Genomic DNA, 24,977 nt, shown 5'->3' on the forward strand with positions numbered 1-24,977 from the left:
GCTTTAAATGTAACAGCAAGCACCTTTCTAGATAAAAGAAATATATACACGGTATGGCCAAAAGTATGTGGACACCCCTATGAATTATTGAGTTCATTGCTACCAGGTGCATAAAATCAAGCCCTTTCCCATAAAATTGCCTATCCTCTGTTGCATCACTCACTACAGAGTTCCAGACTGCCTCTGGAAGCAACATCAGCACAAGAACTACGTGTCGGCAATGCCAAGCGTTGGCTGGACTCTGAACAATGGAAATGTTCTCTGGAGTGATGAATCACGCTTCACTATCTGGCAGTCTGATGGATGAGTATGGGTTCGGTGGATGCCAGGAGAATGCTACCTACCGGAATGCATAGTGCTCACATTAATGTTTGGTGAAGGAGGGATAATGGTCTGGGGCTGATCTCAGGGTTTGGGTTAGGCCCCTTTGTTCCAGTGAAGGTTAATGTTAATGGCACAGCATACAAAGACATTTTAGACAACTGTATTCCAACTTTGTGGCAGCAGTTTTGGGAGGGTCATTTCACGTCATTGTGTTTGACGTGTTTGGTGTGGAGGAACTCCAGTGGCCTACACAGAGCCCTGACCTCAACCCCACTTTAGGATGAACTTTAGGATGAATCGGAGCCAGGCCTTCTCGTCCAACATCAGTGCCTGACCTTACAAATGTTCTTTTGACTGAATGGGCACAAATTCCCACAGACATTAACAAAATCTTGTAGAATGCCTTCAAAGATAAAGGAGGTTGTTATAGCCACAAAGGGAGAGAACTCCGTATCCAACAAGCTCATATAGCTGTGATGATCAGGTGTCCACATACTTTTGGCCGTATAGTGTACTAAAGGTACAAAATGTGTACAACTGAGGGTACCACCCCCCAAAACAGTAATGGGGTAATGAGAGTGAACCTGGTTTAACACTTTGTATCTTTCAAAATGGGTGCTGGGTGTTGCATTAATGTTACTGAAATAGGTCTGTCAACATCACAACAACCTGTATGTCTTTTCAGGGGTGGGTAAGCTGTTCTTATAAACAGACATAATTGTTTAATCTGCTTAATTCATCCTCCTCAAGACCCTGTCCTGCAGAAACTGTAGCATCTGGCACCACTGAGCAGTCAGGCAGCAGGCTTCAGGTAAGGCTTCAGCACAGCCTAGGTTTTTCACCAGTAAGGGGAGTTGACCACATAATCATGATCTCTGACTTTTTCCAGTCACTACTCATACTTCTCTTGACAACCACAAGAGGTCACTTTCACCACCATAACTGCCACAATATTCTGATATTAATCGGAATTTGGCAATATTGTAATTAGTATTGATTCATGTAAATGCTGCAATCCGATTTCAGGATTCAGATTAAGACAATATTCTGATTCTCCAAATTCTGATTCCCGCCCCTGCAATATGCCTGTTTTAATCGGAAATTTGTCTCATGTAAACCCACCTTATTCAGAAAAGCCACTGAAAGGAGATATATGTGTATGCTCAGTCCACAAGGAATTGTGGGTGCTAACAGACAGTTAGCTTAACAGACGCTTACCCGATCCTTTCCATTTTGAGTCAGTGTTGTCAGGAATTTTTGATGGTAAGAAGTGTTAGAGTCCTAATTAAACTAGTGTGAAAAAGTAGTAATAAAACTAATAACTGAGAGTACTCTATAACCAATGGCAGCATCTTGAATCTCCCGGGAAATAACAGCGGGAAAGGAAAAGTGCATGTGTAGATCGGCCTACTTACAACAACCATGAATACAGGAATATTCTGATGCCTGTATGCATATAAACATTGTATTCGGAAAATCTGGCTGCAACCCGACTATAGACCTTAAACGGAATTTGATGTGCATGTAAATGTAATCATTGCGAAGCCTTACCACTGTTGACTGCTTGTGCATTTTTGAGCTTTGAATTGCCTTCCCTGTTTCAGACCTCATATGCTTATTGTTTTTGAACCTGCTAGACCATTTTATTCCTATTTTCTGACGTATAGTTTTTCTGCTATTTTTATTAAAAGCAAAAGAGCCTTTTGTCTGAATGTGAATACCCTGGAGCCATTGCTGCCTCTGAAGATTTGTTACATTCACAACTTAAGTGCTGCAAAGCTTACGTGGTACGCCTGCATTGGCAATAGCACAAGCACATTGTCCCAAACAGGAAAATGGCAGGTAATACCTATAAAAACAGATATGACTTTTTGGTGGTATTATTTTAGTGTCCTGAAATTCTCTATAGTTTATGCACTTAGGTCCACAAGTAGGATTGAAATGTTCGTTTTTATTACCGTCAGACTACCAAATAGAGTGAATCTAAATATAACTAGATTGTTCTACCTTCAGGGATTCTTTTGTTCAAACACCAGCTACTACACAGTTTGTTAAACAAAATGAGAATCACTCATCACACATCTGGATGAGGGATATAAAGGCCCCACCTTCATCTTCTGACAGAGCTTCTGACAGAGCTTCCCAAGCTTCTCAAAGCTGCAACATTCTGGTGCTTTAAGGGAAAACTCTGCTATCCTAACTGCAAGGAAGCACAACCTGCCACATCACACCATTGTAGTCACCAACAGTCTTTCTAGAAAGGATATTACTGCTGCTCTTCAACAAGAACCTTTTAAGACTTAATTCAAGTTGTCAGTGAGGGAAGTGAGAATACAACCACCAAGACAACAACTCTATTGATCACACCTGGTTTTAGAAACAACTTGCAGAGGGAATATACTGTACTCCAAAACCAAATCCTCTTAGACTTGTGATGTCCATGAAGCTATAAGGAGTCTCTTACATGTCTATGGATATCAGCAGCAGGGACCTGGTGGCTCAGATGTCTCTCAGAACAGAAAGAAGGAGTGACCTTTGATCCTCCATTGACTATCAACACAAAAACCATCAGAGACAAAGCTCAGTTCTTACAATATATTCTGAAAGGCATCTATTCGTTTTATGGATTTTAATGCCAGAACCACAGACAGAGAGGATCAACAAGAAGATTTTGTATACCCAGGTTTTTTTCTTTTTTAAGAAATGGTAAGTCATGTTTTTATATCTGTTTAACTAAAGAGTAGTTGTGAGTGTAGACATGCCCAGGCAAGCAAAAATGTCTTGACAAAAAAAGCCATTTTCTATGTATTCTGTTTTGGTAAATTGTGATATGTGCATTGCATTGACAATATCAATTGTATGCAATTGTTTCATATAAGTTTGTATAAGTTAAATGCAAAACTGTAACACAGTAGGTCATATATGCTATTTAATTTACACCAAAAGTATATGGCCAAAAGTATGTGGACACCTGACCATCACACTCACATGTGCATGTGGAACCTCCCATTCAAAAACCATGGGCATTAAAATGGAGATGGTCTACCCTTTGCATCTACAGCAGATTTTGGAGCATGGCTGAATTTGCCCATTCAGCTAAGGGCACTGCTGTCAGGTGAGAAGACTTGTCATCCCAATGGTGTTCAGTGGGGTTGAGGTCAGGGCTCTCTGCAGGCTCAAGTTCTTCCACTCAACCATGTCAATAATTGTCCCTAGGTGTGAAAGAGTGTGTGAATGTGTGTGCATGATGCCCTGCAATAGACTTGCATCTTATTCAGGCTGTGTTCCTGCCTCACGCCCAGTGTTTCTGGGATAGCTCCAGATCCACCATGACCCTGATCAGGATAAAGCAGTTACAGAAAGTGAGTGAGTGAGTGAGTGAGTGAGGACTGAGATGGACTGGAATCCAATCCAGTGTGTATTCTTGCCTCATGTCTAGTGTTCTCAGGATAGGATAGGCTCCACAATCCCAACTGGGATAATATGCTTACTAAAGAATGAATGAATGATTGAATGAATGAGTGAATGAATGAACAGATGGATGGATGAAGAGATTAATAGATGGATGGATGGATGGATGGATGGCAGAATGATTCTTGCTGGCTTATTTATAGCACCAGCTGAAATCTTCTTGCATCCTTATTTGAAACGTTTTAAGGTATGACAAACACCAGTTGTTACATTATATGTGTTGGCCTACAGTGGACAAAACAAAAAGAATCTGATTTATATGAAGATTGGTTTCTACACTATATGGCCAAAAGTTTGTGGACACCATCACACTCATATGTGGTTCTTCCTCAAACTGTTGCCACAAAGTTGGAAACACACAATTGTATAAAATGTCTTTCTTTGTATGCTGTAGCATTACAAGTTTCTTTCACTGGACCTAAGGGGCCCTTGTGCACCAAGCAAGGCCCATGAAGACAAGGTTTGCCAAGGTTGGAGTGAAGAACTCGACTGGCCTGCAGAGAGCCCTAACCTCAACCCCATAGAACACCTTTACATACTGTATGCTGCTGTGCCTTTTTAATGATACCCTTAGAGTGATCTTTACATGTTAGATCACTAGATATGTGTTCTCCAAGGTATTTGTAAGCTCTTACTATATCCACAGTTACACCATTTACCATAAGAGCTTCAGCTTGATGACCAGTTTGGCAGGAATAACTGTGTTAAAAGCAGAACAATAATACATAAGTAGCTTTCTGGCATATGCATTACTCTTATCCAGATGTTCTAGGGCAGTATGGAGAAGCAGTGAAACTACATCCGAGATAGATCTGTTTTGTCTTTAAGCAAAATGGAGACGGTCAAAAGATTCTGGAATTTTACTGCAGAGACTTAACCTTTTTAGACAATTCATAACCGCTCAAGGAAAAGCTACTGGAGTCATTTAGTCATTTAGAGTCATTTAGGCTCAGTAGAGAAGAATTTTTAGGCACAGGGAGAATTACAGATTTTTTGGAGGTGGAGGTGGAAATTTTAGTGCTGTTTTTTAACTCAAACACTGCGGAACCACGTAATTCCCTGAAAGTCTGATTTTATCTCCTGAATTGCAGCAAGGAGATTTAACGGATGTGTCCATCACATAGAACCTATTTTAAAATCTTGTTTTCTGCAGCTATGGCAACTTCTGATTATTTGCTTTGCTTAGCTTATATGGCTCCATTGTGCTAATTTCCTGTTTATTTTTGCAATCAGGACTCTCTTGGATGTGGGTAATGATACAGTGTCACTGCGGTATCATTGTTCTGTTTTGCAGTGTTTTAGCTTGGTGCTTGATGCCCTTAGCTGTATAGATCATGTGCATTAATGTAACTCATTGTAGCTGCATCATTGTATGCTCAATGTAAACTGCATTTTAAGCATTACACACACTTGAGAACTGGAGCCTGACAGAGCGAAATTACAGCAAGGTGAATAGTTTATAAAGCCCACTGGCGGTAGGTCTCAGATTGTGCCACATTTAAGCATTGGATGTAAACATCTAAAAACTTAGTACCCTGTTTTTTTTTAACATTTATAATGAAGGTTGACTTTATATACTATAATTGGTAATGAGTGTAATCACTTCATTTCTAGATTATTGCCATGGTTTAGCTAACAAAACCAATGAGCATACTGATTCTTAGGAAAACACAGCACAAACATCTTTGCCTTTGATGGGTCAGATATTCTTACATAATCATTATGCAAGAAACCCTTTGCCTAGTTTACTGCTTTATACAGTATATTTGCGTGTTCATTCTTTTTGGATAGGTGGAGAGGAACTGAAGTATGTGGGCAGAGCTCTGTAGGTTGCAGCTACACTGTCTGGCATGTTTATTCCTTGGACTACATGGGTGACCTGTTTCTTATCCAGTTTAGCAAATATGAAAGTGTGATTCTTCTCACAAACATGCTCAGCCATTATTAGCACAAACAAAGGCTGATAGCTATATCTGCAAACAGTGCATAATTTGTGTTAACTTATAGAGTTTATATTGTTATTTGCCAAATATTAATCCAAATTTCAAAAGCCAATATTATTACATTATTAGCAAGTTTATTTAGTTAAATGTCACTGGGAGGATGTATATACAGGAGGAGAACATTCCAAAAAGCAAGGGTACTTACAGGAACTACAAGGCAAAAAAAAGATATGTTAGCAAGTGAAAATATCTTGAACCTAGTCAAATTGACCTATAATATATATATATGTACATATATACATACATATATATACACACATATACATATATATATCTTATATAACATAGTCAAATTGATCTATTATTTCCTAATATAAGATTATTACACCTACACTATATGACCAAAAATTTGTGGACACTGGACCATCATACCTACTGTATATGTGTTTTGTGAACATCCCATTCCAGATTTAGCCTCCTTTGCTGTTATAATAACCTCCACTGTTCTGGGAAAGTCTTCCACTAGATTTTAGAGTGTGGCTGTGGTGATTTGCCCCTTAAGCTACTAGAGCGATAAGTGAGGTCAGGCAGTGATGTTGAGTGAGGAGGTCTGGGGTACAGGTGGTGTTCCAGTTCATTCCGAAGGTGTTCAGTGGGGTTGAGGTCAGGGCTCTGTGCAGGTCACTCAAGTTCTTCCACTCCAACTTTGGCACACCATGTCTTCATGGAGCTCGCTTTGTCATGCTGGAACATGTTTGGGCCTCTTAGTGCCAGTGAAGGGAAATTGTAATGCTATAGCATACAGTGTCATCACATACAATTGTGCGCTTCCGAATTTGTGGTGCAGTCCAACCTTTTTGCAATGTAATCTAAACTTATTAAACTAATCTTATGCTAACTGCAATTCAGTTACAGCTTAAATATGATCATGTTGCATGTTTAATTCAGTTCACTTTTATTTGTATAGCACTTTTAGAAATACATGTTTGGAAGTGGATTTAACTCCCTAATGAGCAAGCCAGGGGCAACAGTAGTAAGCTAGGCCTTTAGGGGCACCAGCAGCTTTAGTTAGGTGCCAGGGCAGAAAAGGCAAGCTTCTTAGGCAAACATAGGTTTTCAGAGATAGTTATTCACATAGGAGCTAATGATATATGCCTTCATCAGTCAACAGTTACTCAACGATGTAAATATTAAACATCGTAAAGGTGTGTAGCAAAGGCGATGTCCGATGCAGCAGTATGCTTTGGCCCCATCCCAATGCTTACAGCAAGTTATGGTAACTGAACTGCTGGATGTCTAGGTGGTGCTCTGAAAAGAATGTGGGCTTTATTGATAATTGGAGTAATATTGAGGACAAGGCTGACCTTTTAGGATGGGACGGTATCCATCCCACTCAAGAAGGTTCTGCTCTCATTTCTTGTAGCATAGCTCATAGTCTCAAAACCAGCCTAGTTAATGGAAGACAATCAAAATCCAAGGCCAGGGAGCAGCCTTGAGTCATCACTCACGTACCACCATATTAAGACTGTCCGTTTCCCAAGCTAAAAAAATGTAGAAACACTTAGAAAGTTCGTTTTAGCAATCTAATTAACATAAAATTAGAGTATGCTGAATGCACAGCCAGTACCTTTGATCTGAAGCTAAGACTGTTATATATTAGATCTCTTATTTAATATTATTCATAAATATTAGATCTAAAGCACTGAGCACTATTAAATGATCTGAGATAGACTGGGCTATCTTCATTTAGTGCTATATACTCATTTTGTCTAATCAGCTCTAAATGAAGATAGCCCAGTCTGTCTCCGATCATTATCTCATCTCATTTAAAATGTGTCTTAGACATAATATATGCACTTTGCCATGCTACTGTGTCAAGCGTACAATCACATCGGCTACTGTACGTAGTTTTATTGAAAATCTCCCTGTGCTGCCAATCTTGATTGGTTCACCATCTGACCCCACAGAACCTGATCAGGTGACTGAATGCTTAGAGTCATCATTCCACTACACTGTAGATAATGTACAGTGTATACACTATGTACACTTACAGCAGAAGTCTTTAGATACTAAAAGTCTACTAATCCAGGGGAAATTATCCACTGAAGAATGGGTGAGTCTTGGGCATAAACTGTTTTGTAAATGCAATCTTTTGATATCCATACGGGACAATGACAACTTCATAATTAAATAAAAATAATCTCTATTAGAGATATTGTCATCTCTGAAAAAAAAAACAGCTATTATTTAAATACGGTATCCAGAAGCTCACCATCCACTTTATTAGGAAAACCTATACTGGACAGCTGAAGATTAGAAAAAAACTCACCTGATCTTTTTCCAGTCTTCAACTGTCCAGTTTGGGTGAGTCTGTGCCCATGATAGCCTCAAATTCTTGTTCTTGGCTGACAAGAGTGGAACCTGATGTGGTCTTCTGCTGTTGTAGCCCATCCACCTCAAGGTTTGATGTGTTGTGTGTCCTGAGATGCCTTTCTGCTCACCACAGATGTAAAGAGTGCTTATTTGAGTTACTATAGACTTTCTGTCAGCTCAGACCAGTCTGGTCATTCTCCTCTGATCTCTCTTATCTACAAGACATTTCCACCTCAACGTTTTTTGTTTTTCATGCCATTCTGTGTAAACTCTAGAGAATGTTGTGTGTGAAAATCCCAGGAGATCAGCAGTTTATGAAATACTCAAACCAGCCTATGTGGTACCAACATCCATGCCACGATCAAAGTCATAGTGATCACACTTTTTCTTCATTCTGATGTCTGAAAATTACCTAAAGATCTAAACCTGTATCTGCATGATATTGTGCCCTGCGCAGCTGCCACATGATTGGCTGATTAGATAACTGCATGAATGTGCAGGTGTACATGTGTTCCTAATAAAGTGCACAGTGAGTATATATATAAAAATATGGGGTATTGTCATGTTGTCGGCATCCAACTACACTTCCCGTGGACTACAAACATGGCTGCTAAGAACTACAACACACAACCAGTCTCACGTTCACACTCACCTGATTACTAACACACATCAATCACAGTCACCACCACACTCACAGTATAAACAGACCCTCAGTCCTCCCATGTTTTGTGAAGTATACGCTCTGTGTCTATTTGTGCCAGTCATTACCAAGCCTTTGATAACGTGATGGTCTGTCTGGTCTGACCTAGTTTCCGTTATTCACGTTTTGCTCTTGACTGACCTAGTTAATGTTGTTTGCTCATCGTCTGACCCTTGCCTGTTGTATGACTATGTTTTTGGATTATGTCTTTGTCTTGTTTGCCACGATTAATAAAATCATTGATTACCTGCACTTGCGTCACTGACAGGTACGGTGTGTGGTGAAAAAGACAAAGAAGATCCCTAAGATCACAGAGCTGAGAGCAACCCAAAAATACATCTCCTGAGCATCACAAAAAGCATAATAGGAACTACAAGTGGAATCATGTGCTGGTGCAGATGAGACCACAATTCTGTGTCTGTGCAAGTTATCAGCATAAGTGACAGAAGAAAGATTTCATACAGGAAAAAGCCTATCCTGTAAAATACCTCATGCTTTGGGCTTTGTTCTTAGGGCTTCTTAAGAAGATTGATGACAGCATAAATTTTTCAGGATATTTTTACTTCAAACATGAATGTCTCTACATCTGACACCATAGATGGATGATAATGGGAATCAACATCCAGATCAACACAGAAAAGGATATGGGAACACTGTGTTTTGCACTGATGAGCTTAGTGTCTGAATTTGAACCTTGCACAAGGAAAAAAAATAATAAAACAGACCCCAAAGGAGCCTGAAGTGTTGTGTATGTGTCTCCAACCTTGCAGAAAAGAGGCTCAGTCCTGTTATTTGCTGCACATAAGCTAACACTGAGTGTGAAAGTGCTCTGAAAATTTTCATATATATATATATATATCCTATATAGATAACGTTATAGAATTAAATAGAATTAATTAGAAATAGATAACATTATAGAATTAAATAGAATTTTATATTTATATATATATATATATATATATATATATATATATATATATATATATATATATATATATATATATATATATATATAAATTCTATTTAATTCTATAATGTCATCTATCTATTTATTACTATAATTCTGTTTAATTCTATAATGTTAATTATAATGTTAATAATATAATACCTCATTTAATATCAGAAGTGCTGTTCCAAAAATAAAATGTATTGTGTATTTATTTTCGTTCATTTTCAGGAATAATTCTGGAGATAAAGGATTACTAGTCACTTCGAGGTCTTGAGCAAGTGTTTAAACACACATTACTTCCACACTAAACAGTAGCCTACACTACCCCACCATGGGTTACCATAGTTACCATAGGAGTCGCACAATTTTGACACACTATTCAGGAGGGCAGTATGCGGTTTGGGACGGAGCCATACTAACGGAGGCTGCAGGTTCATTCGTGTGACCAAAACCAGTTCCCAGCATACATCGTGTTATTTGTGTTAGCCTCCAGCCCCGGACGCTGCCAAATATTTAATGCTCTAACATCCAGAGCAGAAAAGGTGTTCCGTGGCGAGCTGATGGAGGAGAACCAGACGCGGTTTGGAGAGGATTATTTATTCAGCGCTCCGCGGTTTAGCTCAGAGCGCGTCTGCAGAGGATTTTCGGTGGGATGCGATTTCTAAAGCCAGAGGCGAGCCACACTCTTCTCACATCGCTTCTCCTCCAGTCGGAGGCTGTAGATCCTCATCCTCATCATCATCATCATCATCCTCCTCCTCATCCTCATCATCATCATCATCCTCCTCCTCATCATCATCCTCCTCATCATCACCTCTGCGTTCATGTGGAGCTCGTCTGCGTGACCCCTGCAACACCCTTACCATTCAGCATAGTGGGGACAGGTCCTCTTTAACGACTCTACACACACACACACACACACACACACACACTTCAGCTATACATTCAAACAACCGAACAGAAATCATTTGCATTACTGCTTTTCTGAATGCACACATGGGAACTGACCTGATGTCTGATGATCTTCTGGCTAAACACTGATTGCAAGCTGATGGAGAAACTCTTCTAGGAATCAAGATGCATCTCATCAGTACGAAATGGTAAGAAATTATGAGCAATTCTTCACATAGATGAAGGGCAAGTCAGTAACTAAGCAAAGTCAGTGACTGCTGGTTAATGCAACTGATACAGCGTTAATTCCAACTGATTATCAGCAGTCTGTTTCTGAGATAAAGTTGAGATTACGAGATAAAGTGTGCGTCAGATTATTCATCTGTCTTACTTCATTCAAGATCTGGTTCAGGTTGCTGTTGTCCTTAATGGCTTTTATGATGAGAAGATGGAAGGTGTTGGTGGTGCTGAACGTGTTCGCAGTAGCAGGCTTCTTCACTTTTTGGGGCAAGTGTGATGTACGGCCGAACAAAATTATCAATGGTCACACTCGCCTCAATGGATCTTCTTCAGACCCAAGCATCAGTCATGAGGTCCTGCTGAAGAGGCTTGGCTCATTGGAAGATGTGGTCTACAGACAGCTAAATGGTGATTTCATCCCTCTGTGACTGTCTCCATGTCTCTATTGCGTATGCAGTACTGAGAAGCTTAGAAGGTTAGAAAGTTGAGTTCTTTCAATGTTCAACAGGTTTGTCCAAATCTCTTGGTCTTATTGAGGGCTTCAGAGGCCAGGGCAAAGGTGGCTTTCCTGCCACACTGACTCCCGAGGAGGAAAAGCAAGCCAAATATCTGCAAGAGAAGTACGGCTACAATGCATTCCTGAGTGACAGGATTTCTCTGGACAGGTCCATCCCAGACTATCGGCCCAGCAAGTAAGCAAGACTCTTCCCTGTACCTACACGATCAAAGATCCAGTTGCATGTACTGGTGTAATATTTATTCAGAGATCTGACCAGAGATAATTATCACAGATAATTAACAGTGGTTTACCATTAGTGCTGTCTGTGATTTACACCACAATTCATGGTGCAAATTACAATGCGTATTTCCATAAATGCTACTCATATACTGTATAAATTATTGCCTTAAGACATTTGAGAATATTGTGCCCTAATTGGACCAAATTGTCCAAATTAGACATTGTAAGTGACAGATATAATTATTATTTCCTTAGTATGACCAAATTGTAACTTAACTGTACTGTACACATATACAGTACACATTTTCCCCCCCAAATGTCATTTATATACAGAACAAACAGTAACAGGCTAAAACATTTTTTTTTCCTGTTCTAAAAGGCCACAATGCCTTCTCACTCCCCAGGTACTTTTGTGCATTTCCTGATGTATTATTCAGATACCAGATATGCAGATAGGTATTATGACATGTCTTTCTGAGCCCCATAGCCAGGCTGAGAGAAGAAATGCAAATCCCAACACATAGTCAGCCATGCCCACCAACACCATAGTCCAAAACAAGTGCCTTCCAAGGAGACACTAAAAATAGATTTCACATCACTCCCACAAGTTATGGGACTGCAGGAGAATACTTACACTTGATATATATATATATATATATATATATATATATATATATATATATATATATAGAGAGAGAGAGAGAGAGAGATAAAACATAGCACTGTATCAAGGGAAAAGTGATATTTATTTGTATGTGTGACAGTGACACATTTTGTTTGTTTCTCAAGGTGCAAAAACATGTTTTATCCCAGAGACCTGCCCCAGATCTCTCTTATCTTCATCTTTGTGAACGAGGCGCTGTCGGTGATCCTGCGATCTGTGCACTCGGCCGTCAATCACACTCCACCTCATCTGCTGAAGGAGATCATCCTAGTAGACGATAACAGTGATGATGGTGAGAAACACAGAGATGGATTATGAGTACCTCCATGTACCTCCTATGTTGCTGATAAAGACCAACCAGCACAGTTTAGTAGTAAATAGGGGTGTGTGGGTATACTGGTATAACCATGTACAGTATTGTGCAAAGGTCTTAGGCACATGCAGAGAAATGCTGTAAAGCAAAGGTGTATAAAAATAATGCAATTAGACATTTCTACATAAAAATACTATAAAGAGCAGCAAACAGTAATAAACTGAAAAAACAAAGTCAGTATTTGGTGTGACAATGCTTTACTTAAAAAAATCATGAGTAGTCTCAGGGAGATTTTGTGCAATTTTATAAGGAAAGTGGCTGGTAAGTTTTACTGAGCATCTTGGAGAATCTGCCACAGTTCTGGGGATTTTAACTATCACTTTTGCAGAGTACTGCATCTGGTATGAAGGAACTCTGAAACAGTTATTTGTTAATGTTATGCTATATTGGTGAAGATTGTGACATCATAAAAACATTGTTTTCTGAAGATTTCCTGGGTTGTATTGGTGTGTCCTCTACTACATTTGTCATCTCCACCAAGAAATTATAATTACTGCTATAATTCTGTTCAGTGTAGTGTGGTCAAGGAGGCATGCAGGAAATGCCCTAAAAATAAAAGCTTGACCTTGCCTGTGTGGTGTTATTTAAGTGGAATCAGTGCCACCAAGCAATTTTCATATTAGTGATATGTATTGTCATATATTACTTGCTGCGGTGATGTAAATGATTTCTCAAATTGGTTGACTTGAGGTCAGGCAAAACTAGGCCTTTCTAGGTTTTTAATTTTTTAAAAAAATTTTATTGTATTTTTTACACATGGTGCTGGTTCGAACCTAATTACACACCTAATCCAACTGAGCATGATCTTCAGTAGCACCTGCAAATTAGAACCAGGCACACTGAAAATAAATTGTGCAGGAGGGTTGCCTTTCAGGACCTGGTTTACATTTGTGCTACAGTTCAGATTTATCCACTTTTAGAATACAAGGTCTACCTTTAATCGGTCTCAGTGAGAAAGTCCACTAGCCCATTTTTGACTTGGAACGTCATCCCTGATAAACTAGGGCAAGTATTCACAGTGTTCCTTGCTCATGTTGTGAATAACGATGCCCGTGTCTGATCCATCATACTACGAGTGCTAGTCTTTCTTCAAGAGACAGTTCTATTTCCAGAACACTGTAGGAATGAGCCAGTGGCAGAGGGCCAGCAATGCATCAAAGTGAGGGGTAGCAATTCTTTTTGTTCGGATGAGGCGGGCAAACAAGTAGCCCGGCCTTCTATGCCTTTATCATTACTGTGACGCATGATATCTAGCATTCTGTATGTAGATGACAACTTCATGCAAAGAGGTTTTTTTTTCACTGGGAGAGGTGCACATTCTTCAAGCACACACCAGGACAAGCATAGCGCAAGAAAGCTGTTCCTATTAAGCTCATTTAGACAGGTTTTATGCAAATTAGTGGGCTGGCTAGATATTCATCATACCTTTTTTACTGTGTTTCCATGTGTGTGACAGAGCAACTGAAAGGGCCACTTGAAGAATATGTCAACAAACGGTACCCAGGCCTTGTCAAAATTGTGCGCAATCAGAAGCGAGAGGGCCTCATCCGTGCTCGTATTGAGGGCTGGAAAATTGCCACAGGGGAAGTGACAGGCTTTTTCGATGCTCACGTAGAATTCACTCCTGTTTGGTAAGGTTTAAGATTTTAAATCTTAAAATTAAATCTTTGGCTTTTGTCAAATCTAAAAGAGTGGGGTGTTTAAAAATAGTAGACATTATTTAACATTATACCACAGCGCTGTTGAATCAGAACAGTCTCTTGTACATGCAGGCCAGTGATAGCTGTGGAGAAAAGCAGTGGGTGGGGGGTCACAGCAACACTTATTATTCAGAAAAGGGGGTCTTAGATTAAAAACAGATTGAAAACCACTAGGCTAGAGGTTAAGAAGTGGGGATATCTAGCTCAGGTGTTAATGATGGCATCATTTCTTCCCTCACATTAGGGCTGAACCAGTTCTCTCCAGAATTAAGCAGGACCCCAAGAGGATCGTCCTACCCTCAATAGACAACATTAAACATAAATCATTTGGCCTGGAGCGCTACGAGAACTCAGGCCATGGTTTCAACTGGGAGCTGTGGTGCATGTACATCAGTCCTCCGAAACAGTGGTGGGATGAGGGAGACACCTCTGCACCCATCAGGTGTGTTATCAGAAAATAGATATGCTTCCACACTTATGTTTCTCCCATCTTGACAAATAAGCATGCCAATAATTTTGAAACTAGTACTTTGTAGGGTGCTAACAGTTCTGCAAGGCACTGTAGATCACTTTGTATGTACAAGATAACTGATTCCAGCCCATATTTTTTCTGACAATTTCTCAGCCATATCCTACCCATTCAATCAATAAAAAAGGACCACCACTAAAAAGATGTTATGTGGGTGATGTACACAGCAGGTGTTTAAAAATATACCACCACAACCCCACTACCATACCACTGACATGACAGTGTCACTCACTGGTGGAACCTTCTCACAGGCCCCTGTGCAAGCATTACATTTGACTTTCCAAATCAAGTACTAGTATTAAAGTGTGCATAATCCCACACCCTTAATATTTCGTAAACATGTTTCGTAAACAACAATTAAATAATGAATATGCTCAAAATGCAGACTTTCAGCTTTAATTTGAGGTTTTTTACATCCAAATCACGTGAACACTGAAGGGATTACAACCATTTTCATACATATCCCCCCCAAATTTCAGGGTCTCAGAAGTAATTGGAAAAACTAACAATCATAAATTAAATTGTCATTTTTAATGCTTGGTTGCAAATCCTTTACAGTCAATGACTGTCTGTCGTCTGGAACACATACTTGTCACCAGACGATGGGTGTCTTCTCTGGTGATGCTCTTCCAGGCTTTTACTGCATCTGTCTTCAGTTCCTGCTTGTTCTTGGGGTGTTTTGCTTTCAGCAGTTGAAATGCATGCTCAGTTGGGTTCAGGTCAGGTGATTGACTAGACCATTGCAGATCATTCCACTTCTTTGCCTTCTCTCGACTCTTTTCTTCCCATCGTTCTGGTACAAGTTGATCTTTGTCTCACCTGTCCATAGGATGTAGTTCCACAACAGCCAACTGTTGTGAAGGGGTACTTCTTCACCAGGGAAATGATTATTCTGTTTTTCTGTGGTCTTCCAGACCTTTTGTTGTTCCTGAACTCCCCAGTATGTTCTTTCTTTTGAAGAATGTATCAAATGGTTGATTTGGCCATAACTAATGGTTTTGCTAGCTCTCTGATGGGTTTGTTTTGATTTTTTTAGCCTACTGATGACTTGCTTCACTGGCAGTGACAGCTCTTCATATTGAGAATTAACAGCAACAGATTCCAAATGCAAATGCCACACATGAAATCAACTCTAGACCTTTTATCTGCTTACCTGTAAGTGAAATAATGAGGGAATAACACACATCTGGCCATGGAACAGCTGAGCAGCCAACTGTCCAATTACTTTTGGTCCCTTAGAAAGGGGATGAGCACATAAAACGCTGTAATTCCTACACCATTCCTACTGATCTGGATGTAAATACCCTCAAATTTAAGCTGAAAGATTTTAGTTAGCATAAAAATGATAGCAGCTAAATAGAAGCTAGTTCTGAATAAGTAATGAATGATGTTTCTAAGCCAATAGTGACATTTAAATGTGCTAGAAGAAGACTGTGCCAAACCATTAGCCTTTGCTAACCCAGTTAGGATAGTTTACCACTTTCAAGCCCGAGTTCGTTGCTGAGGAGGGAGACGCGGTATCAAAAGGAAAAGATTATTAAAAAGTATATAAGAAGATTAAAGATTAAAAAATTATTGAATTGCGTGAGCTTTGCCCTAGGGTCTTTCCTATCTCTTTGCTTTTGGCCTCCACTTTCATGTTTATAATAAAAAGCATTCTGATACTTTTGCCCAGCAGGCTGGCGGCTAATGCACTGTTAGAAACAAATACATATAAGTTCAAATGAGAAAGTGACTGACCATTAGTGACTTCTAAATGACCAGATCATTAGCAAATGCACATACACTTCCCTCTGAAATTATTTGAATGGCAAGGCCAATTCTATTGTTTTTACTATACACTGAAGACATTTGGGTTTAAGATCAAAAGAAGAATATGAGATGACTGATCAAAATTTTAGCCTTCATTTCCTGATGTTTATATCTACATGTGTTAAAGAACATGGCACATTTTGCTTGAACCCACCCATTTTTTAAAAGATCAAAAATATTGGAACAGATGACAGGTGTTTATTGTTGCCCAGGTGTGCCCTGTTAGATTAAGTGATTAAACAATTAATAGCTCTGAATGTCTACTCTTGGTTTGAGCTCTGGGTTTTGCCTGTGAAGACTGCATTTGTTGTTAAAAAGGATAAACCAATACAAAGACCAGAGAGCTGTCTGTGGGAGAAAAGCAAGTCATTTTGAGGCTGAGAAAAGAGAGAAAATCAATCAGAGCCATTACATAAGCATTGTGCATAGTGAAAAAGAAAGAAACCACTGGTGTACTAACAACCAGACATCGAACAGTTCAGCCAAGGAAAAAAACAGCAGTTGATGACAGAAAGATTGTGAGACACTGTGAAGAAAAACCCCAAAACAGCAGTCAGTGACATCACCAACAACCTCCACAGGGTAGGGGTGAAGGTATCACATAGAGGCCATATATTAAGCGTTATTTACTTTAATTTACTTTAAGACTATCTGTTCCTATACTTTTGCTCACCTAAAAATTGGGTGGTCTGCCACCAAATGTGCCATGTTTAATTTGTTTAACACATCTATATGTAAATATCAGGAAATGAGAGCAGAAATTCTGATGTATCGTCTCATATTCATATTTTGATGTTAAACCCAAATGTTTTCAGTGTATAGCAAAAACAAAAGAATTGGCCTTGTCGTTCCAATACTTTCGGAGGGGACAGTATACTGTATCCTAGTGGATATATATGTGCATTTGCCAGAACATACCTCGCAAATTCCACAGAATTACAGAATTGGACATGGTCTATACCAGAATTTTTTTTTTTAATATTAACTCTATGACCTTGAAAAATCAGGGCTGCTGGAAAAAGTAATTTTTCATTCACAGATCATATTAACAAATAGCAATTTGCAGAACACAACTTTCTTCAACTCCTCAGCCATAAATCTGTGAACCTTTTCTGGCAAGCTTTCTATCTTCTACATAATATGACTGAGTAAGCAAGCTAACTATGTTTCGAAACAAAATCAAGAAACTGTTATTTATAGGTGACATCTGTAAATATGGAACAATGGCTCAAAATGTGAAAGCATATTTGTTTTTTTTTTTACAGAAATATGGCAGAAATATGGTTTTATTTTGGAACACAGGAAGGTAGTGTATAGGTCAGGGTACTGGACCACAAACCACTGCCAAAAAAACACCCTAAATATTATTTACTTATTTACAACTATTACTCTATTGTCAACTGTGACAAAGTCTCCAACATAGTCCAAAAGACATTGAACTTGGACAAATCTGCTATTCACTCATGAACTTGGTATTTGTTTCGTGAGCAGGGTTGCCAGGTTTCGTGTATGCCTCTGTAGGGTCTCAAAAAAATAATCATTTAATTAATTTTATAAATATTAATTTCATTCACATTTATTGCATGTTTCTCCTCATTTTTCCATCATTATTAAAACAAACCCTATCTGATCTTTCTGGAATGTAAGAAATCGAAACACTAAAGTAAATCTGATAAAATATTATTAGATGGCTATTGTTGTCAAGTATAAACAATAGTTCACTGATTAGGGAAATATGTTGTTTTGAAACATAGATAGCTTGCTTACTCTGTGACAACAGATGGAAGATGGAAAGCTTGCCAGAAAGGTCCACAGGGCATGTGGTTCAGGAGTTGAATAAAGTTATGTTCTGCAAATTGCTGTCTGTTGTTATAATTTGTGAAGGAATAATGGCTTCAGGACATAAATTAATAAATTAAATAATTTCTAGTCTAGACCACTCCCACTTTTGGGTTAAATCCCAATATGCAATCAGATACAAATATTTGGACCACTAAATGAATACAGATACAAACATTGGCATTGTGTTACACCCAGTGTGTATACAGTTGAGACCTAAAGTTGACATACACCATAGGCTAAACACACTCGACTCCATACATTCATGTTACCACACATTTCCACACATTTGTGTTAGTCAATTAGGTTATTTACTTTATTTCCATAAGAGGTAATTTCAGAATAATAGCTAATAGACAGATTTATTTCAGCTTTTATTTACTGTATCACATTTTCATGTACATATAATTTGTTAGTATTTGGTGGCATTGCCTTTTAATTGCTTGAACTTAAATCAAACACTTGGGATAGCCTTCCACAAGCTTCTCACAACACTTGGATTTTTTGCTATTTCATTTTGTTGTCTTTAAGCCATTTTGTTACAATTTGGATGTATTGCTTAGGATCATTGTCCTGCTCGAAGACCTGGTTGTGACCAAGTTTTAAGTTTCTAGTGGATGTCTTGAGGTTTTGCTTCAGTATTTGTAGATAATCCTCCTTCCTCATGAAGCCATCTATATTTTTAAGTACACCATTCCCCTTTCCAGTGAAACACCCCATAACATGATGATGCCACCCCTATGCTTCACAGATGGGATGATGTTCTTCATATTAAAAGCCTCGCCCGTTTTCCTCCATACTTAACGCAGATCATTATGGTCAAACTGTTCAATTTTGGTTCTGATCTGATCAGAGAACACACCTCCAAGGAGGCTGGTGATCGCCAGCAAACTTCAGTCTAGCTTTTTTAGACTGGTCTTGGAGTAGGAGATTCTTCCTTGCATTAAAGCCTTTCAGGCCACTGCCACATAGGACTCTCTTAAAGGTGGCTGTACATACATCGGTACCCCATGTCTCCAACTCCTCTCCACTTCCTTTGTTGTCTTGGGGGTCAGTAGTGGTCCCATGATTTTTATTTGCATACAGTTGTTTGTACAGATGCTAAAGGTAGGCCCTTAAATACAGCCACAGGTGCACTCCCAATTAACTAATTTTGACAACTGGTCAATCAGAAGCTTCTAAAAGTAATTACATAATTTCTGGAACAATCCAGAGTGTTTAAAGACACAATCAACTTTTGACCTGCTGGAATTCTGATATAATGAATAAAAGCTGAAATAACTGTCTGTAATCAATTGTTTTAAAATGATCTTTGATGTGAACAAAGTAGATGCCCTTACTGTCTTGCCAAAAGAAATGCATGGTAACATGAAATGAGTGGAGTTGGAGTGAAAAACTGAGATTAATTGTCTTTAGACTAAACTTTTGACCTTAACTGTATATCATGGATTGTAGCTGTCTAGTTTGTTTGTGTATAACAAACTGTACTAGAGCAAAAATATAATATTAAAAACTGTGCCTTTCAGGACCCCTGCAATGATAGGCTGTTCATTTGTGGCAAACCGGCACTACTTTGGAGAGTTGGGTCTGCTGGACTCAGGCATGGATGTCTATGGTGGAGAAAACATAGAGCTTGGAATTAGGGTTAGTGTGCCGAAATGTTGTGAATGTTATGAACACCACTGACTACCACTACCGGCTTCTAAAAAGGTTTTATCAGTTGGGAAGAGCATAAACAATGTAAAAAAAACTGTTATGTGTGTGGGTGGATGCAAGGTTTGGCTGTGTGGGGGGAGTATGGAGGTTTTGCCGTGCTCTCGGGTGGCTCACGTTGCCAGGACGAAGAAGCCATACCACAGCAACATTGCTTTTCACACCAGGCGCAATGCACTGCGGGTGGCCGAAGTATGGTTGGACGAGTACAAGTCTAATGTCTACCTGGCCTGGAACATTCCAATGGAGGTGAGGAACTAGTTCAGAACTATATCTCTTTTAAAATAATCTCAGAAACAATAAATCATCACTGGAATATGCTGCATGCTTTCTCTGAATCTTTATAATACACTTTCTACTGCCTCTGTGTATGTAGAGCCATGGCATTGATTATGGGGACATATCAGAGCGTGTGGCACTGAGGAAAAAATTGCAGTGTAAAAACTTTGAGTGGTACCTTGATAATATCTACCCAGAGATGAGGCGATACAACAGCACGCTGTTTTATGGAGAAGTGAGTAAAACATGAGAGTGAGTATAAGTAAGTCCATAACTGTGAACCTCTTACTTCAGGGTAGAGGTGTTGAAGTAACAGTAATAAGTGATCAGACATATGGCTTTGAGCAGGCATCACATTTTATTTTTTGGCTCTACCCATTTGTTTATAGCAGAGTAAAGGGTTAAGAGAGTTGGGAGAGTCATGACGCAATAATAATAGCGGGAAAAAGGGCAGAGCTGAGTGTATTTGTGTGTGTCTCTGTTTGGATGGCAGATTCGCAACTCCAACGTGACCCATCTGTGTATGGATCAGGGCCTAAAGGAAAACCACACAGCAACCCTCCACCCTTGCCATGGATGGAACCCACAGGTAGAGTCCCAGCTCTAGCGCTCAAGAAATCTGACCTCGAACACACCTCCTCTGACTGCAGTCTGAAAATGGGTTATGCCTGTGGGGATTTTTTTTTTTTTTTTTTTTTTTTTTTTACATGACACAGTTTTTAACATAGCTAAGCAACAATATACTTGTTGTTGAAAAGAACAGGAAAGGGCTTCATAGTCTGGAATTTCACTACTGTCTATTAGTGTGATTCTTGTGTAAATTAATAGATTCCTCCAGACTGTTGCACAATGTTATATTTTCTTTAATGACGTGTGTTACAGCCAAGAAGACACCAAACTTTTCAGTGTACTGGGACTAAGACGTGCTGCCTTAGTTTTAGAAACACGTACATAATTATCAGCGTATACAGACCACTATGTTTGTGTTTGGTAGCTTGGCCGCTATACCAAGGAGGGATACCTGTTTGTGGGACCTTTGGGAAGCACTGGAGAAGACACCTACTGTGTGATTGATGACATGATCAGCAGCTTCCCTCAGCTTGTCAACTGCGACAAAGTCTCTAACATAGGCCAAAAGACATGGAACTTTGCACAGGTAAAACTGTAAACTTGGACAAATCTTCAAGCTGTACATTACAGTTAACACCCAAATTAATGGCATACTTCAAGAAAATGGACAAATTAATTTTGTAAAAATGAAACATGAACCACAATAATTCAAATTTTACACTCAATCAACTATACAAAACGAAAGGTCACATTAAGAAACCCAAGTGAAATAAGTGGTCTGGCAGTCTTCCACAGTTACATACATAAGCTTTCTTTCTACTTCCTTTCGGTCCAGACTGCGAGAGTGGCTTTCTTTGGAACTAGTAGAAGCTGCATACCATAGTCAACACAAGGGTTGATAACACTTCCTGATAGTACACCCCGCCAGACAATAACAAATAGAATTCCTAAATAGTGCTGATACTTCAGGAAAAGGATGAGAATCTCTCAAAATGATGATCCTGCTCTCTACTAAGGATAACTCAAGAATAACTCAAGTGGTGATGCTGTTCTCTAAAGGATAAAAATTGGTCAGACTCATCATAGCTCACATGAAACGCAATGAGGCAATTTTCATTCTATAAAATTTGGTGAAGGTAGGTGGTGAGCTCCATGTAAGCTCTTCACAAATGTTCAAAAAGGACAAGTGCTGACCAGTAGGTAGCCATATAAGGAGAACTCATTCAAGGAGAAGCAGCTGATCCCCACTGCATAGTGTATTATTAATTACTGATTTTATATGTTTTGCAGTGGTCATCTCAGTCTCTGGATTTAAACCATATTGAAAACCTGTGGTCTGAAACTAAAGCAGGCAGTCCACATGCCCAAACCTATGATTATAAGGGAGTCTAAAGTGCTATATATCAGGACGTGGTCCAAGATCGTTGTACGGTTGTCTTCAGCATTGTTAGTTTAATTATACTATAAAGGTTTGTGGACACCTGACCATCACATCCATATTTGCTTGTTGAACATCCCTTTCCAGTTTTTATTCCCTCTTTGCTGTTATAATAATCTCCACTCTTATGGGAAGGCTTTCCACTAGATTTTGGAGCGTGGCTGTGGGGATTTGTCCATTCAGCCGCAAGAGCATTAGTGAGGTCAGGCACTGATGTTGGGTGAGGAGGTCTGGGGTGCAGTCGGTGTTCCAGTTCATCTCAAAGGTGTTCAGTGGGGTTGAGGTCACGCCATTGAGGAGGACACTCGAGTTCTTCCTCTCCAACCTTGGCAAAGCATGTCTTCATGGACCTGTGTTTGTGCACGGGGCATTGTCATGCAGGAACAGGTTTGGGCTCCTTAATTTCATTTAAGGGAAATTGTAGTGCTTCAGCATACAAAGTCATCATATACAGTTGTGTCCTTCTAACTTTTGGCAACAGTTTGGGGAAGAACCACATATGGGTGTGACGGTCCAGTGTCCATAAGTGTCCAGTGTCCATAAACCGTTGGCCATAGAGACTCATTCTGTCGTTCAGTCCAAGCAAGGCATCACTAAATAATAATTGCGGGGCTGGAAATCATTTTTGCAGAAAAAATTTCACCACTTAAGAAAAATTTTTAACAGAATAACATTTAAGGTTATTCAAAATAATGACATCCTACTTTGGTATATAAGATCATGTGGTGCATGTGTGGTAGGAAAGGTTATTAGTATGCCACATAGTACTAAATATTATTACTAATTTAATATCTGTAAATCTGTTCATTAGTACCCCACAGCCCATAAATGTATTTAAATGTTACTTGCAGAATGAATCGATCGTGAACCGGGCCACAGGTCGCTGCCTAGAGGTGGTAAAGGCCAACGTCTCCTTCGGCTATGCACTGGTTCTGCAGGCCTGCACTGGCCAGAGATGGAACATCAAAAATACGATGAAGCAGCAGCAGGGACTCTGAGTGAGTCAGACCCATCAGATAAGACTGTTACACACAAGAAGCCAGAAGTCTTGAAAGGAACTGTAATGGTCTGCTTTCAGCTTTGTGGTCTGACTTCATTGAATTTGATTTTATTGGGTGTGAGCTGCTCTCAGTAGATGAGTGTGCAATACATGTGAAAAAACTCCACACTCAGTCCTCTGAGTACAGTCCTCTACAGAACAAGAGGTTTTGATAGAAATAATTGTGTTCCTAAAAAAGAGTGGCCATCTACTACAAAGTTTAATTACTTAAAAAAAAGGCAAAAAAAAAAAAAAAAGATTTTGTAATAGTCATGCTGAGGAACAATACAGGATCAAGAAGTTATACTAACAGCATTCCATATCAAGTAAAACCTTTTCTTCAGGGTGCTACAAACTACATTTTGCTCTTTTCGCATTTTAAGTGGTATCTTTCTTCTGTTTGAATTGAGATATTTTGGCTATTATGGAAGTCATGGACTTTAGTATTTCTGTTGATTTGTCTTGAACACATTCACTGCCCCAGTGGAAAATACTAATTTACAAGCTTTCATAATGATGGATGTGCAAGTTAATTTGCTTAAGTTTTACTATTTGCTGTGGATTGATTGTGTTTTTTTTTTTTTTATATATATATATAAATCTTTCCAGCTTCGACCCCATTAATAAGACAGTTCTTTTTAAGTAAGTAATAGAATCTGTTAGTGACTTAAACACTCAGTAGCATGACCTCTTAATATGCAAATGGGAAATAATTCTACAGTACAGTACAATGAGTGTACAGTAGGCATAATAAGATATATTAGGTAAGATATTTTTGAATTTTAGAGTGAGTGTAATAAGACATAAATGAATATGTGACTACTGCTGGTGCTCATGGTCAAATAGTTTGGTGATGGAAATTCTCCCATACTGTCTTCCATTAAATTAAAATAAAGTTTTAAATAAAATCATGAACTACTCTGCTTGTGTAGGCTAATGTATTGGCTGACTACCTTAATGTTTCATCAACTTTACAAATGTTAAAAGCAAATCACAAGTGAGGTAAATTACAATCCTAAAAAAATATCATTAAAGCACAACCAGATTTAACCAGAAGTTAATTACAGTGACTACTTAAATAAATAATTTTTAAGCTTTTAATAAGAACAGAACAGATATCCCTTCTTTCCCCACATAACCTCCAGACAAAAATATTATAAAAGTCCAAATCTGTAAAATGCTGCATGAAGCTGTTAGGTCTGTGCCCGTTAAATGCATGTCATGAGGTTTTTGGTCATTGGTGATGAACAATGTGAAGGGAACACCATGTGATCATGCGATACCAAGCTTCACAGAATCAAAGTGTACATTTTCCGCCACAAGTCTTCCTTCAGTGACGCTAAAGAAGACCTAACTGCAAAGGCCATGGACTGTGCATGCTAATAAGGAAG

General features: G+C 39.0%; 1 protein-coding gene across 1 annotated transcript; it reads left to right on the top strand.

Moving 5' to 3' along the window:
* Positions 1 to 10,141: 10,141 nt before the first annotated feature.
* galnt17 (polypeptide N-acetylgalactosaminyltransferase 17) lies at positions 10,142 to 24,505 on the top strand. Its single transcript, XM_026924597.3, has 12 exons — positions 10,142 to 10,860; positions 11,053 to 11,299; positions 11,400 to 11,583; positions 12,420 to 12,586; positions 14,124 to 14,298; positions 14,612 to 14,809; positions 20,074 to 20,191; positions 20,324 to 20,509; positions 20,637 to 20,774; positions 21,033 to 21,128; positions 21,534 to 21,695; positions 23,399 to 24,505. The coding sequence occupies exons 1-12, from the start codon at positions 10,858 to 10,860 to the stop codon at positions 23,543 to 23,545; spliced, it is 1,821 nt and encodes a 606-aa protein (XP_026780398.2). The 5' UTR covers positions 10,142 to 10,857; the 3' UTR covers positions 23,546 to 24,505.
* The last annotated feature ends 472 nt before the right edge of the window (positions 24,506 to 24,977 follow it).

Source organism: Pangasianodon hypophthalmus, chromosome 14 (genome assembly GCF_027358585.1).
Source record: "Pangasianodon hypophthalmus isolate fPanHyp1 chromosome 14, fPanHyp1.pri, whole genome shotgun sequence".
In the NCBI taxonomy this organism is placed as follows: Eukaryota; Metazoa; Chordata; class Actinopteri; order Siluriformes; family Pangasiidae; genus Pangasianodon; species Pangasianodon hypophthalmus.